Raw genomic sequence first — 13,890 nt, 5'->3', positions numbered from 1 at the left:
TCTTTTATAAAAGCCTGTTTCTATGGACTCCTTAAGGAGTTTAGACTGGAGGGCTGTCTCCAGGAGCTGCCCCCTCCCCGTTCCAGGTCCCAGGTGTTTGTCTTGGCAGGAGGCAGTGTCTGCTCGGCCGGGGCTGGGATATTAAATTGAGGGAACACAGAGCTCTTGATGCTTTTCAATAGGGCTTCTATTTAGGTGGGGGCAGGATAGAGCTGTCAGGCACCTGTGATTGTCCGACGGGGAAAAAAGAAGGGATGAGGAGTGGGGGAGAGCCCTGGCAATGTTTTCCAGTTCCATCAATAGAAGGGTGAGAAGAAAGTGTTTCCTGGGAGGTAGAGCCTTGTGCTGGTTTGACTGCTGAGTGCTTTGCTGCAGTCCAGGCATTGGTGGATGGAGAAGCCAAGGATGATACTGGCTGAAACAACATGGGATGGCGCAAGGAACCTCCTGAACTGAGCTTCCCACACGTGGTGAGCCTTGTAAGAGATTTTGCTACAAGCTGAGTGATCCATGTGTGGCCCAAAGTGAGAATTAATCCAGGTATCCTGATTCTGATACTTGGGGTAGTTCTCATTTTCCATATATATTACAGATATGGATTTCTGCATTTAATTTTTAGGGTGTCTGGGGTGGTTGATTCATTTAGTTTCCGTAGAATGGAAATTTAATTTCAGTGGCCTTAACCTGAAGGATGAAAGGTTTGGATTGGGTATTAGGAAGAATTTTTTCCCTGTGGGACCTTGGCACAGGCTGCCCACAGAAGCTATGGCTGCCTCTGGATCCCTGGAAGTGTTTGAGGTCAGGTTGGATGGGGCCTGGAGCAACCTGGGCTAGTGGAAGGTGTCCCTGCCCATGGCAGGGGGTAGAACAAGTTGGTCTTTAAGGTCCCTGCTAACCCAAACCAGTCCATGATTCCATGATTTTGTGTGGGAAACAAGGGGAGTCCCTTTGGAGTCCCCATCCATTTTGGATGCTTGTAGGAGATGCAGGTGGAAGCTGAAACCAGACCATGGCAGAGACCCTTTTTATTGGATAAATCAAACCTCTGTTGGTCTTCATGAGAACAGAGGACACTCAGCTCCTCTTGGTCAAATAAAGGCTTCTGCTGCCCTTGTTTTGAAGAATGGCAGGGGAAAGAGAAAACATTTGGAGAAATCTCCAGGCTTTGAAATTCTCTCTGTTCCCCTGTGTTGGTGCAGGTGTTGGAACTGATCTTGTTCTGTGAAGCAAGCAGGTTCATCCTCCTGAGCTTAGTCTCTCCCATAAAACAGGACACAGCTAGTTCTCCCTTTTCCCACCGAATCCTTCAGTGTCCTTGGGTTGGAAAGTAACTGCCAGGCTCTTTGACACAAGCCTGCTTCACTCTGCTGAGTGCTGTGATCTTCTCATGCTTCCCTTCTAGGTGGGGTCCAACAGCACAGTCCATGTTTGCACCTGTGTGTGACTGAAGGGGTCTCAAGTGGGAACCACCTTCTGGAGGGGAAGGGGATTTTGGCATCCTTAGATCCCTGTGTTCATTCCTGATATTTTTCTTGCTTGTTTCTTACTGAGGATGACTATTTCATGTAGCCTCCTGCTGCTGAGCAAGCTCCAACCTGCTTATTAATCTGCTTCCACTTATTGACAGCCTGCTGTGTTTGGAGATGAATGTAGAGCCTTGAACATGATGTTAAGTTTCAATTATTTAAGCTTGTATCTCCAAGGGGAGATATAAGCTTAAAAAGCTGAAACTTAGCATCACATGAAGTTTCATTTCAGCTCTTCCCAGTGAAGAGCCAGCACGTGGTGTTTCCAGATTAGTGTGTATGACAGAGGGATGTGCAGATCCTGAGGCAGAGAGAGGATGGCTGTAATACAAATGAAGGTTTTCTTGTGGAGAGATGCAGGGAAGCTCTGTGCATCTTGAATTCCCATCTTGTGTTGCTGGTTTGCTTAAAGCAGCTTTACAGATCTGTTCTCCCACTGTTCAGAGCTGGTTTAGGAGAAATTGCTGCTAATTAACGCCTCGGCTCCCCAGGGTGTCACATCAGTGTTTGAAAAACTCTTTCTTTGCTGTACAAAGGCATTAAGGGCAGTTAAAAAACATATCTTACAGCATTTTCTTCTTTCTGAGAGATTCTGTGTCTTAACAAAGTGTTCCCAGTGCAGATACCAGCAGAGTTTGGCATGGAGCCTGGGAGCAGAAGGTGAGAGCATCCTCTGACCTCGTGGTGTTGACCATGGGGTGGTAGGATGGGTTTGACAACCCAAATCCTTTCCTACTCTCTGGTGATCAGTTTTAGAAGCACTTGATAATGGCCACCAGTGTGACTGCTGAGCAAACTTCCTGACGTTTTGAGGGTGGCCTTTCCAAAGCTCACCTGGGAATCAGCTGCCTCACCCATACTGCAAACCGCTAGAAAAGGGGGCATTTGACTTCCTAAAATACTTTTGGAAATCCCACCCATAATGTTTAATACTGAAGGTAAATGTGGCCATTAATGGACACTTCACAGCTCTCCGTTGTGCTCTCTGAATGAAGGGCTCTTTCCTCTTTCCCTACAAACACCCATGCATATTTATAGGGAGTCATGTTCCCCCTTAAATACTGTTGATTTTGGCTCAGGAAGTGATTCCTTAGTTTAACCTGCCCTTGTAGGTTATTTTCTCAAGGCTTTATATTGTTTCTTATTCCCTTATGCTTGTCTGCATCTTTTGCATTTTAGGGGGGAAAAAAAAATATTTTCCAGATTTTGCTTCTTCCATGGATTGTCCAGTAAAGGATGTAAGGGGTTTGGTTCACTCTGCACCATTTCTGCTGGATCAAGGGAAGAAGTGCAGGGATGAAAGGAATCAATGCTCTGAAGTCATTTAGACAGCTACAGATACTTGGGAGCCAGGTAGATGCTGATGGGACCTCGGGCAGGTTTCTTCTGGATTCTCACCTGGGAGAAGTGAGTCTGTAGCAAAGCCAAGGGGTTAATTCACTTCCCTGAGCCTCAGGGCTGAGGTGGTGCTGGCAACAGGCAGGTTTATTCCAGCCACTATGCCCCAAAGGCTGCTTTTGGATTTTGGTGGTCCTGTTGTCCTCCCTATTTCACAGAATCCTGAGGACGCCTCTGGAGAACTCCACAGTAGCGCAGATTCCAGCCTGCCTCCTTCAGTGGATGGAAATTTTGAATGTCATTAATTTAGAAGAAAAAAGTAGTAAAATTAATAGCATTCCAAGATTGGAGACTGCTTTCCTGGATTGCTCCATCAATGTGCTTTTGTGGGAAAAAAAAAAAAAAATTTCCACTACATACTTCTTTCTTGAAAATCCACCACAGCCTTTTCTCCAAGGGAGCCTTGAAAAATACGTGCTCTGAGCACCTCCCTGGACATCTCGTGGCTGGGGGCAAGGATCACTGGGTTGGCACTACAGTTTACAGGGAGGATTCACTTGGAAATGCATAGCCTGCTTCTGCCCCTTTGTCTCCATTCATTTGGAAAACTTCAAGCTCTTTTTATCCCTCTTGCTATTTGTTTTTAGAGCCTCAGGCTGGGTCTTTAGGCTCTAAAATGGCATATGGACATGTTTTCTCTCTCCCTTACCAGGCTGGAATGATAAGAACTGATGAGGATGAATACTTCATTGAGCCTTTGGAAAGAGGAAAGCAGATGGAAGAGGAGAAGGGAAGGATCCACATGGTGTACAGGCGGTCGGCCGTAGCGCAGCGTCCCACCGACGCGCTCCCCGATGTGCACACAGGAGGTAAAATTCCCCCCTGGCATCTATTCCAGGTGACTCCAGCCAGTGGGAGCTTTTGAAGGAGGCTGTGCAACTCCTGTTTAAAGTTTGGGTCCTGTTTCTTTCTGAGTAACAGTGAAATTGTGCCAATTGTATTGTTTTCCTCCTTCTGCTGCTTGCTATGAAACTGGTCTGAAGGCACTTGTGTTGATTGGATATATTTTGTCACATCCAGGAATTCCCCTCTGCCTTGAAGATGATGTGGTTGGTCCATCTGAGAATAATTACCATGTCTGAGAATAATTATCATGTAGTTTAATCCATTTGCTTGTGTGTCTTTTTAATGTTAGACAAATCCTCGTAAGCCAGGGCATTGCATATGGGAGGTTGAGGGTTGTGAGGCTCTGGATGAAAGAGCAGCTCTGCACCCATCAGTGCTCTGCCTTTATTTCAGTATCATTCAGCTTCTCACATTCTCACTGTGTTCATGTTGTGTTCACATATTGTTGAAACTGGAAGGGTTTGGGAAAGAAAAGGAAGTATTTACAATGCACAGAACTAGAGGTGCTTGGCTTTAGATACCCCAGCAAGGCCATTCCAGTTTAACTCAGGCATCTGGGATTGGTTTAGCCTGGAGGAGACCTTCTCTGAAAGGAGGTCAGAACTCCCAGAAAGGAGGTTCTAGCCAGGTGGGATTCAGTCTCTTCTCCCAGGTAAAAAGTGACAGTTCAAGAGGACATGGCCTCACATTGCACCAGGGCAGGTTTAGATTGGATATTAGGAACGATTTCTTCATGGAAAGGCTTGTCAAGCCCTGACACAGGCTGCTGAGGGCCATGGAGGAGTCACCATCCCTGGAGGCATTGGAAAGTCATGTAGGTGTGGCACTTGGGGACATGGTAGCCTTGGCAGTGTGGGGGAATAGCTGAACTCGGTCTTGGAGGGCTTTTCCCTGAAGATTCCTGAAGGTTAAAGCAAGGTGCCCAAGGCTGTGGAGCCTGAGGAAATGTTTGCAGTGGTTGAGTTGTCTGGCTGGTATGAGGTGCACATGAAAGTGCTCCTCTTTCTTCTCTGTCCTTGCTCACCCACCACCGAGCTTGGGCTCGAGGCAGCCTGCTCATGCTTTGGGAGCTCAGCCAGCACGCACAAGAGTCCACATTTTCAGTAACAGATGACTCAACAAAACAGCCATTAAGCTAAAAAATACTTAAAATTGTTGCTGTCAATGAAGGTGTCACAGAACTGGAAGCAGTGTGGCAGTCTTTCTCAGCAGTGACACGGGACACACTGTGTCATGTTTTCCCTACAAGTCACTTTTCTGAGAGAGAGGCTTCCAGCTTTTGCTGTGTGGAAGGAGCTTGCAGTCTGTCAGGACATCTGGTATTCCTGAAGGATTTCACAGCATTTGGGAATTGGTTGGACATTGCTCAAGCAGAGCAATTGTTGGACAGAATGAGTGTAGGAGTTGTAAGTGGAAAAGCTGCCATCCTGAGGGCAGGGTTTGAGCAGTGATCACAGTGCTGAGGAGCAGCAATTGGTTCCTGTCTGGTGCTCTCATGGAAGTCAGCACACCTACCCTGTTTCCTTTAGGGCTGTCCCTTGGATGAAGCTTCCCTGAGCTGTCTTAAGTGGGAACCAGAAATGTGGGGGGTTCTGGGGAAGATACTGGGATGCCTCAAGCTGGATAGCGTGGGTTCAGCCTTCCCACCCTGGAGCAGCACCCTGTGCTGATTTCTCTTGATGGTATCCATGGCTCTGGACAGCCTCTTTAGGGAATGACAGTGGCAACTTGCATGGATTGTTTTCATAATTTGCTTTGTGTGGAGGCTGGTTTCTTTAGAAGCCTTACATGATGCACTCAAGAAATCAGATTGGAAGTCCTGCCCCATTCCTGTGGGGAATTTTGCTTTGTGTGTGTGCACAACCAGTTTAGGTCCCTTGAAGGATTCCTTCATTGATTATTGCCTTTTTATACCTCTGTCTTTTCAGTCATTTTGGTGTGAGTAGGTTCTCTTGCATATAAATGGACCTGAATATTTGGGGTTTGCTTAGCTACCAGGGAATTGTAGATAGTTTTATATCTTCTATGCTTAGAAAATGCCTCTGCTCCCACTCGGTGGCATCAGGGAAATGTGGATCATTTTCCATATTTTGACAGGCTGTTGGCAGGATTGACTATTTGCATGTCATGGCTAATCTGTCTGCTGAGTCAAAGTGTCTTGTTTGACTGTATTCCTTGGAATCTGATCTTCCTTCTGCTAGGTGAGGCAGTGCAGGGAAGCAGTAGGTCTTGACCACCAAATGTTAAAATATTTTCATTAACCCAAAATCCTACTTGGTCCTTGTGCTGTCCATTGGACAGGGTGTTTGCTGGTTTCAGGTGCTGGGCTCAGGTTAGTTCCCCTGGACAAAGGAAGCTCTTCCTCTTCTGTGGGCTGGAAGGCAAGGTCTCCCATGGGAAATCCCACCTACTGAAAAACACTTCAGTGCAGTGGGATGTGACACTGGACATTTGTTTTTAAACTCATCTGGGATGAGCACCCGGTTAGGCCTGGTCTGGGAATCATATCAGGGAGCAGGACAGTGTCTAGAGGTCTCCATGGGTGGAAATACACATGACAGTCTCCTGCCAGCTTTTCCATGTCAGATTGTCCTGGGATGACATTTGTAAGCTCCACTTCCCCAGTCATTTAAGTCTTGATCCTAAAGACACTGAACATCTGCGCTTCTCGTTTGGGTTGAGTACTGCAGGTAGTCAGCATTCATGTTGTGTTACTCCCCAGTAATGTCTCTTAAATCAAAAAATGCTTATCCTTAAGGGCAAAAAGAAACAAAGGCCAAGTGTCCATGTTGGGGGTGAAGGGTCTGAGGGACAGAGAGCGAATGAGCTGTGCAGACAGCGCAGAAAGGAACGGAACAGTGCATGAGGCTGTCATGTTAAAACATGCTTTAAATAACTCCTTACCATTTTCTCACCAAAGCAGCTTTCTACTCAGGAGTGGAAGGAAATGCTCTCAGGACAAGCCTGAGTTTGGGAGGTTTTAGAAGTATAACAATGATATTCCTCTGTCTGGGTGGGATGAAAAGAAGCTGCTCCCTGTAAATGAGCTGGGAAACATCACTGAAATGTGTGATCATTAATCTTATTCCCTGAAAGCACTCAAGGCACAACAGAAACAGGCAAAGAACCTGTAGAATTTGCAATCACATTTGCACCTAGGAGGCCTTCTGTACAAGTTCTGCTGAATTTGGCTCAGGAGTGTGGTAAAACAAAACCCAAGCTATGTTTCAGAAACATAAAAGCCTGATCCAAGTCCGATGGAGTCAGTGGGAACACTCCAGCTGACAGCAGTGGGATGATGAGGCAGGGTTTGGATCATATGCTGCTCGAGCTGATAACTGAGTATTCAGTTTATCTTTCCTCCTGTTTGTTCATTTATCATTTTTCTGTGCACTTCTGTATGGTGGAATGATGACACCCAGCCCTGAGCTTAGCACAGCGTGGTAATGCACTCGGAGCTTTCCTCTTTCATCCTCCTCCTCACACCATAGTATTTTTTAAATGACAACCTATTCACCCAGCAAGCACTTGAGATGAAAGTATTTTTGTAATTACTTCCTAACAGTGGGAAACAAGGAGTAGGAGCCTTTATCTCCCAGCTTCCTTTCAGAATTTTCATTTTCCCCAAAGAACCGAAGTGCCTGTGTGTCTGATGGGGTTGCCATGGCGCTGGCGTCGAGTGTCTTTGTCCCAGGTGGGAAACATGTAGGAGGAAGAAATGATTTGGGAATTGCTCCTGGTTGCCTGGGAATGAAACCCTGGAACAGAAGGTAGAAGAGTGGGAAGACTCTTGCCTGCTTGGGAGAGCTCCCTGTGCACTTCCCCAGGCACATTAGTGGTTCTCAGGGACGCTGTCGTGCCGGAGGGTGTCTGAGCTCTTTCTCAGCAGAATTTCTCATGACCTGTGTTCTGGTGGAGGATATTTTTGATGCTGCACAGCCCACCACACAAGTTTGTGCATCAGAACAATGGGGAAGATGGAAATTATTTCTGTGTAGACTCATTACAGCATGTTGTGTAACATCCTCTGTTCAGCGTGGACATTCTTGTGTAAACACAGGATCCCAGCGTGGTCTGGGTTGGAAGGGACCTTAAGGATCATCTTGCTCCACCCCCTGCCATGGGCAGGGACACCTTCCACTATCCCAGCCTCCTTCAAGGCCCATCCAGCCTGGCCTTGGACACTTCCAGAGACTGGGCAGCTTTTAGGCAGCCCCTGCCAGGGCCTCACAACCCTCAGAGGGAACAATTTCTCCCTAATTTCTGACCACAAGTCTCTCTCATGCTATGTGGAAGTCCCCCAAGAGAGGGCCACCCATAACTTGCATTGATGGCAATAACCTGTGTTGTCTAAGGACATCCTGTTCTTTGTGCAGCATTTCTGGAGCTTCTGCTTTTAATTTAATTTTTCTGGTTCTTCTCTTACATTGAAACTGAAGTGGGTTCTCTGAAGTTCCTCATTGAATATAGTTTGTGGGGTTGGGCTTTTTCTTTTTTTTTTTTTTCAGGTAACAGTTTGATTTAGGAAAAGGTAATCAAATAGAACAGGCAGAGCACTGTATGGTATAAAAGAAAAGGAGCATTGGTGGTGGATGTACAGGAAGCAAAGGGAAACACAGACTTTATAGTGAGGAAAAGCTTAGAATTTTGTGTTTAAGGAAAAAAAAGCTTGAGCAGGAGTGGATCAGAAGGTGCTGTGAAGTGACTGATGTGCACTGTCTGTGTTGGGGAGGTTGTGCCTGATGATGAGAGCAGGAACATCCATCTGCTTAAGTCGTCTGCTACTCTTGGCAATAACAAAGGAAAATGATTTTTAAATAAAACCAAGAATAAAGGCTTCATTCCAATTGCAGGCACCCAGCGCCAGGGTAGTAAAACACACAGAAAAATCTGTATGAAGGGAAAATTGAAAAAATGGAGACAGGTCAGTACATTCAGCTTGCAGCCATTCCAAGGCTCATACCATTTTCCAACAAAAACTCCCTGTGCCCCCAGATTGCAAAGGAAGAAGAAGACTTTCAATAAACAGTGGTGCTGACAGAGAGGAGAGGGTTTTAAATATTGTGTAAGCAGCTGGTCCTGTGTGAAAGAGCCTGCTCAAAGTAACCTGGGAGAGACCTGCCAAGGTGAGGATCACCCTTGGGTGGCCCACGTGGGACTGAGGACCCTGGCTTGGGTGTGAAGTGGCTCATCTCCACCGCTGAGCTTGATCAGAAAGGGGCACGTGAGATGGTTCAAAGCGCTTTTTATGGACCAGCACATCCGTACCAGGATGGCACTCTGGGAATATGGGAATGAGAGTCAGAGGAGCTGCCTTATCAGGGGGAGTTGATGTGAATTAGAGGTCAGGAACCAGAGGAAATGAATCCTCCCACGGCTTGCGGGGGCTGAGGCCTCTTCATGTGTTTCACATGCGCGTCCTGCAAATTTAGGAGCGAAATGAGAGCACCGAGAGACTCTTTCACTGGGAGCCTTGTTCAGTCAGTCTGTGTTCTACAGCAGGCTTTTGATGGGAAAATGAACTAAACACAGCAGTTTGTGTCATACCATAAAAGAGTCATTTCCATGCTGTAAGACTCTCAATGGACTTTCTCCTCCTGAATTTTTTGCAGTTTTAGCATTTTTTCCCCACTGTGAGACACCTGGTTTTTAATGGGTTTGATGCTCAATACATTTATAGCAAGATCCTACAAACAGCTTAAGAATCCAAGCTGAGGGCAATTTAATTCATTTCTATCTTTGACAATACCTGGATGAGATGTTGGCATCCGTGTGGCAGAGAAGGAAAATGCATCTGGTGTGTTTTGAACGAGCAGTTTGGATGCCCTGTCCTGCTTTTGGTGGGGTCCATGTGGGCTTCCTGTGGATTAATTCATGCTACACCAAGATGTCCCAGAGCTCACAATCCCCCTTGCCTTTGTCCCTTCCAAACACGGTGTAGATGATCAGCACACTTGTCTGGTTTGTGGTGTGCAGCCGGAGCTGACGGGAACGCGCGGGCAGCGACTGACGTGAGAGCATCGGCCTCGTACTGCACCTCGCTCCCAGTGCTCTGAGTTTCTTCACATCCATTTCTGGGTTACACAAGTGCAGAAATCTTGCCAAAGTGCAATGGTGAAACACTGCAGAGTAACAGCATGACCCAGCTGTTGTTTGCTAAGAAAACAGCATTCGGTTTTTTGGTTTTTTTTTCCAGAATACCTTGTCTAATCATTCTTTGGAGTATTCCAATAACGTGGGACAGGATCAGCCAGATAATTAGGGTTCTGGGGGTTATTAAAAGTCACACAAGTCTGAGTCTGCAGTTAGAGCTGGAAAGGAGGGAACTGATGTCTCAGAAAAGCGGACTTGTCGTGTGTGGTGACGGGGAGAGGCTGACCTGTGGGAACTCTGTGTTGGATTCCACCAAATACCATGTGGTTTGGGAAGAGAACCCAGGGAGGGATGAAGAGCTTAGCTGGCTTGTACTTCAGGAGCAGCCAAGGGAAGCGTTTCGTTGCTGCCTCTTCCTTTGCAGCATTATTGGCAGGGCTTTTTCTGAGCATTCCCTGGAAAGGTTTGAGGACCTATCTGTAGGAGGCATGCCCTTGTGTCTCCTTTGGCATTTTAGCTCTCCAGCCAGGTAACAAGCAGGCTGCTGCCTCCCAGCAGCCAGTGACATGCCTGCAGGGAACAGCTTTGTCCTTCCCATTGATCCTGGCAACAGCCTGGGTCCGTAAGGTGGCTAGAAAAAGTGGGATCTTCCTTCTTCTGCCATATTTCTGCAAAGGATGCTTAGCAGTGGACCTAGATATTGGAGAAGGCTGGATTCAGACCCTGGCATCCTCCATGGAGGACAGGAGTGGTGGGCTGTGAGTGTGTGTGGAAGTGCATGCTTGATGAGCAAAGTCTTTTTGTGTGAAATGACTGTCCTGTAGCCACAAATGCAAAATCTGGATCAGAGTTTGGACAGCAATTTGTTGGCCAAATAAGTGGGTTCTGTAATCCTAGAGACATCAAATAATAAATCAGCACCACCTGGGTAGTGCAAATTAGAATAAAAACTTCCAAATGCACAGATCCTCTTGTGCAAAATCCTAATAATTCCTAAAGTCTTTCAGAGAATAAATGTTCAACTGCAACAGGGTTAAACACGGTGTAAACAGCTTTTTTAGTCTACTGGAAACAGTAACAGGTGATGCAAGGCCATCCAAGGGGCTTTATGCTTTCTTAGTGGAGAGCTCTGCTCTGCTTTCCACTTGTCCTCACTAATAGCTGCAGAGAACATAAAGCCACAATTTCCAGGAGGAACAGTAGTTGTGCTTTTCTCTCCTTGACAATAACTCTGTTAGAGGTATTACAGTAAGAGGTAGTAGTAACTCTGTTAATTATTTACAGAAGTCAGGTCGGTGGGAGAGTCTGGATGGGTCTGTGGTTGCCCTTGAGCATCAAAATACCCTGTGGGCCTGAGGGGTCTGGGTGTGCTTCCTCCTTTTCCTTCATTTACTGCTGTAATCATTTACCCTGTTCCCTCCTGTCCAGGCTCTTCTGCACCGTGTCCCAGTGCTGTGGACTGGTGTCCCGAGGTTTGGGAAGGCCCATGCAAGCAGAGAGTGAAAGTTTGATGGCATTTCTGCCAGCTGCACACTGCCAGAGGGCAGGGTTAGGTGGGACCCTGGCAGGAAATTCTCCCCTTGGGGCTGGGGAGGCCCTGGCACAGGGTGCACAGAGAAGCTGTGGCTGCCCCATCCCTGGAAGTGTCCCAGGCCAGCTGGATGGGGCTTGGAGCAGCCTGGGATAGTGGGAGGTGTCTGTAACCCAGGAGAAGAGAAGAAGCTGCTGAGGATGTTTCTCAGGAGCTCTAAATGTAGCTTGAGCAGAATCACTGGGGATGACTGCAGGCTGCTCTGCCAAATAGTGATTTACTTTTCACTTAGGTGTTGGACTTACTGGCCAAGTTAGGGAGCTAATTAGGAGCTAGCTACAAATTAGTGTCTTTTTGTTCTTTTGTTTCTGCATGTAGATTTTCATTTGCCTTTGAGTACCTGTGATTTGATGATGAAGACTCTCTGTGGGGTTTTTTCCCCTTGCTCAGGGCAGAAAGGAAGCTCAGGGCCAACCCATGGTGAAACTGAGTTCTGATCTTCCATGTTTCCTCATGACATGGAACAAACATCTCAAACTCTACTTAAAAATCATGTTGTTGAAGAGGAAAAATACAGCTGGTGCTTCTAGACTGAGAGCAATTCCAGGTATATCCCTTGCTTTCGTTTGATCTGTGGCAAAACCTGGTTTGAAAACTCCTGAAAAGTACCTCAGAGTGAAAGGGTAACTCTAATTGGTATGTGGCTTATGAAAAAACTCTACTTGGTTTCATCACAGATCATGTAACTAGTAGCATCATAAGTTTTGTTGATTTTCAGCAAAAGCCCTGTATTCCACAGATCTATGATAGCAATAAAGATCCAGTTCATAAAATAATTTACTACCTTGTTTATTTACTTTTTGAATGCTCAGTTCTAACCAACAGGCAGTGAGTATCCAGAAGCCATGTAATTAATTTTTTCATCTGTTTTAAGTAGTTTGCCCTAAGCAGCCCTTGCAACTGCACTACCTTATCCCTGTGTTCTGCTCAGGTTCTTCCACAGCCAGCTCCATATTCTTTTTATTCCTGCTCAGAGGTGAATTTGCAAACAGATGCATTTGAGCCTCTGCTTTGTTAGTTTAATGGTATTTCTCAATTTGCTTTCACAGGGTTGATTCTTGATTTATTTCAAGCCCCTTTTCTTAATCAGAGTTTTCCCTGCCAAGAATAAGTAACAATATAGTTTCATTACTTCCAGCACTTCAAAGCTTCCAAGTTTCTGTTGCTGAGAACATTTACTACTAGAAGTAAAAATCAGTCTTCCTTTAGTTAGCAGTGCTCTTTAATAGGGAACACAAGGGGAGATAAATCAATTAGAAGTATCTGTTCTTTGAGGGCTCACACAGCACTGTGCCATGTTGTGGGGGTTGATTAGGCTCTTGGTTTAATTGGAGGAAGGCTGATGAAGTTCTGACCTCCTCAGATCTGCTTTGTTTGCCCTTTGTCAAACATGCTCTTTTTTTTTTTTTGCTGGCGAGACAGAATCATCGTTCATATTTATTTTCTTACATCTGAAGTTTGTCAGGCTGCTTGGAAAAATGGGACAATGAAAGCCATCTGGGCATCCCATCCACTTCCATTTGGAAACATCTGCCTCGTTATTAGGAACGTCCCAGCAGCACTGCAGCGAACAGATGTGTTCCCTTTCCATCTCCAGGCACACTTAGAACTTCTGATAGTGACAGAAATTCAACAGGCACTAAACCCCAAATGCCTGTTTCTTCATCAGGCCCTCTAATGCCACTTATTTGGGATGTTTGTTCTGTGTAAAGAAGGAGCCTGTGGCATTTGAGGGAGGAGGCACTGGGGGAAAGGCAGCAATGTCTCCTGCAGGTCATTCTGTGTCTGCAGGATTTACAGCTGAGCACTTGCATCCTTGAGCCTTTGCCATGCAGGTTGCCTCACAGCTGTTCATCAGCTGTAAGCAGAGTCCTCTGCCTCCAGCTGCCCTGTCTCCATTCTTAAAGCCTTAAGAAACTAGATTTTAAATCTCTTTAAAGAGAGAGAACTCCCTGCGTGGAATTTACCATCCCTTTTCTGAACCTCACAGGTGCTGGCACAGTGTGCAGGTGTTCCAGCTGCCAGTATCTCCACATAACTCCGTACTTGGCAGTCCCTCTACAGGTTTCCAGTGAGAGTGGTGAGGCACTGGCACAGTTAAAAGATAGGATTGTGTCTGCAGTGCCAGGGAAGCTGAGGCAGAAGCTGGAAAGCCAGGGAGAAATGGAAAGCTGTGCTGCTGGACAGCGAGTTCCCTCAGGTGCTTTTCTGTGGAAGAGCAGAACTGGACAACCAAGAGCATCTGTGAAACCTTTTAGGTGCTTGGGACATAATAAGCTGTTTTCAGCATCTTCTGTGAAGGCTTGCTTGGGGTGACAATATTTACAGCTGGAGTGGAATATTCAAAGACACTGCAGGCTACTACCCCAACTAGAAGTGGGTAGGTTGATGCCCACAGGTTGGAAGTGGCTGTTCCACAGTGGCAGAGCTTCTATC

The 13,890-nt window shown here is 46.3% G+C and overlaps 1 protein-coding gene across 2 annotated transcripts in view; it reads left to right on the top strand.

The window, feature by feature from the left end:
- ADAMTS3 (ADAM metallopeptidase with thrombospondin type 1 motif 3) overlaps positions 1-13,890 on the top strand; it is a 58,837-nt gene that overhangs the window by 19,881 nt on the left and 25,066 nt on the right. For both annotated transcript variants that reach the window (XM_041427435.1, XM_041427434.1), the window contains one exon: positions 3,577-3,733. In XM_041427435.1, the coding sequence (XP_041283369.1) occupies positions 3,577-3,733 (157 nt within the window). The remainder of the gene's footprint in view (positions 1-3,576; positions 3,734-13,890) is intronic.

Source organism: Onychostruthus taczanowskii, unplaced genomic scaffold (assembly GCF_017590055.1).
Source record: "Onychostruthus taczanowskii isolate IOZ18803 unplaced genomic scaffold, ASM1759005v1 scaffold114, whole genome shotgun sequence".
NCBI classification, from domain to species: domain Eukaryota; kingdom Metazoa; phylum Chordata; class Aves; order Passeriformes; family Passeridae; genus Onychostruthus; species Onychostruthus taczanowskii.
The sequence above is the reverse complement of the archived record's forward strand: the minus strand, read 5'-3'. Positions and strand labels throughout refer to the sequence as shown.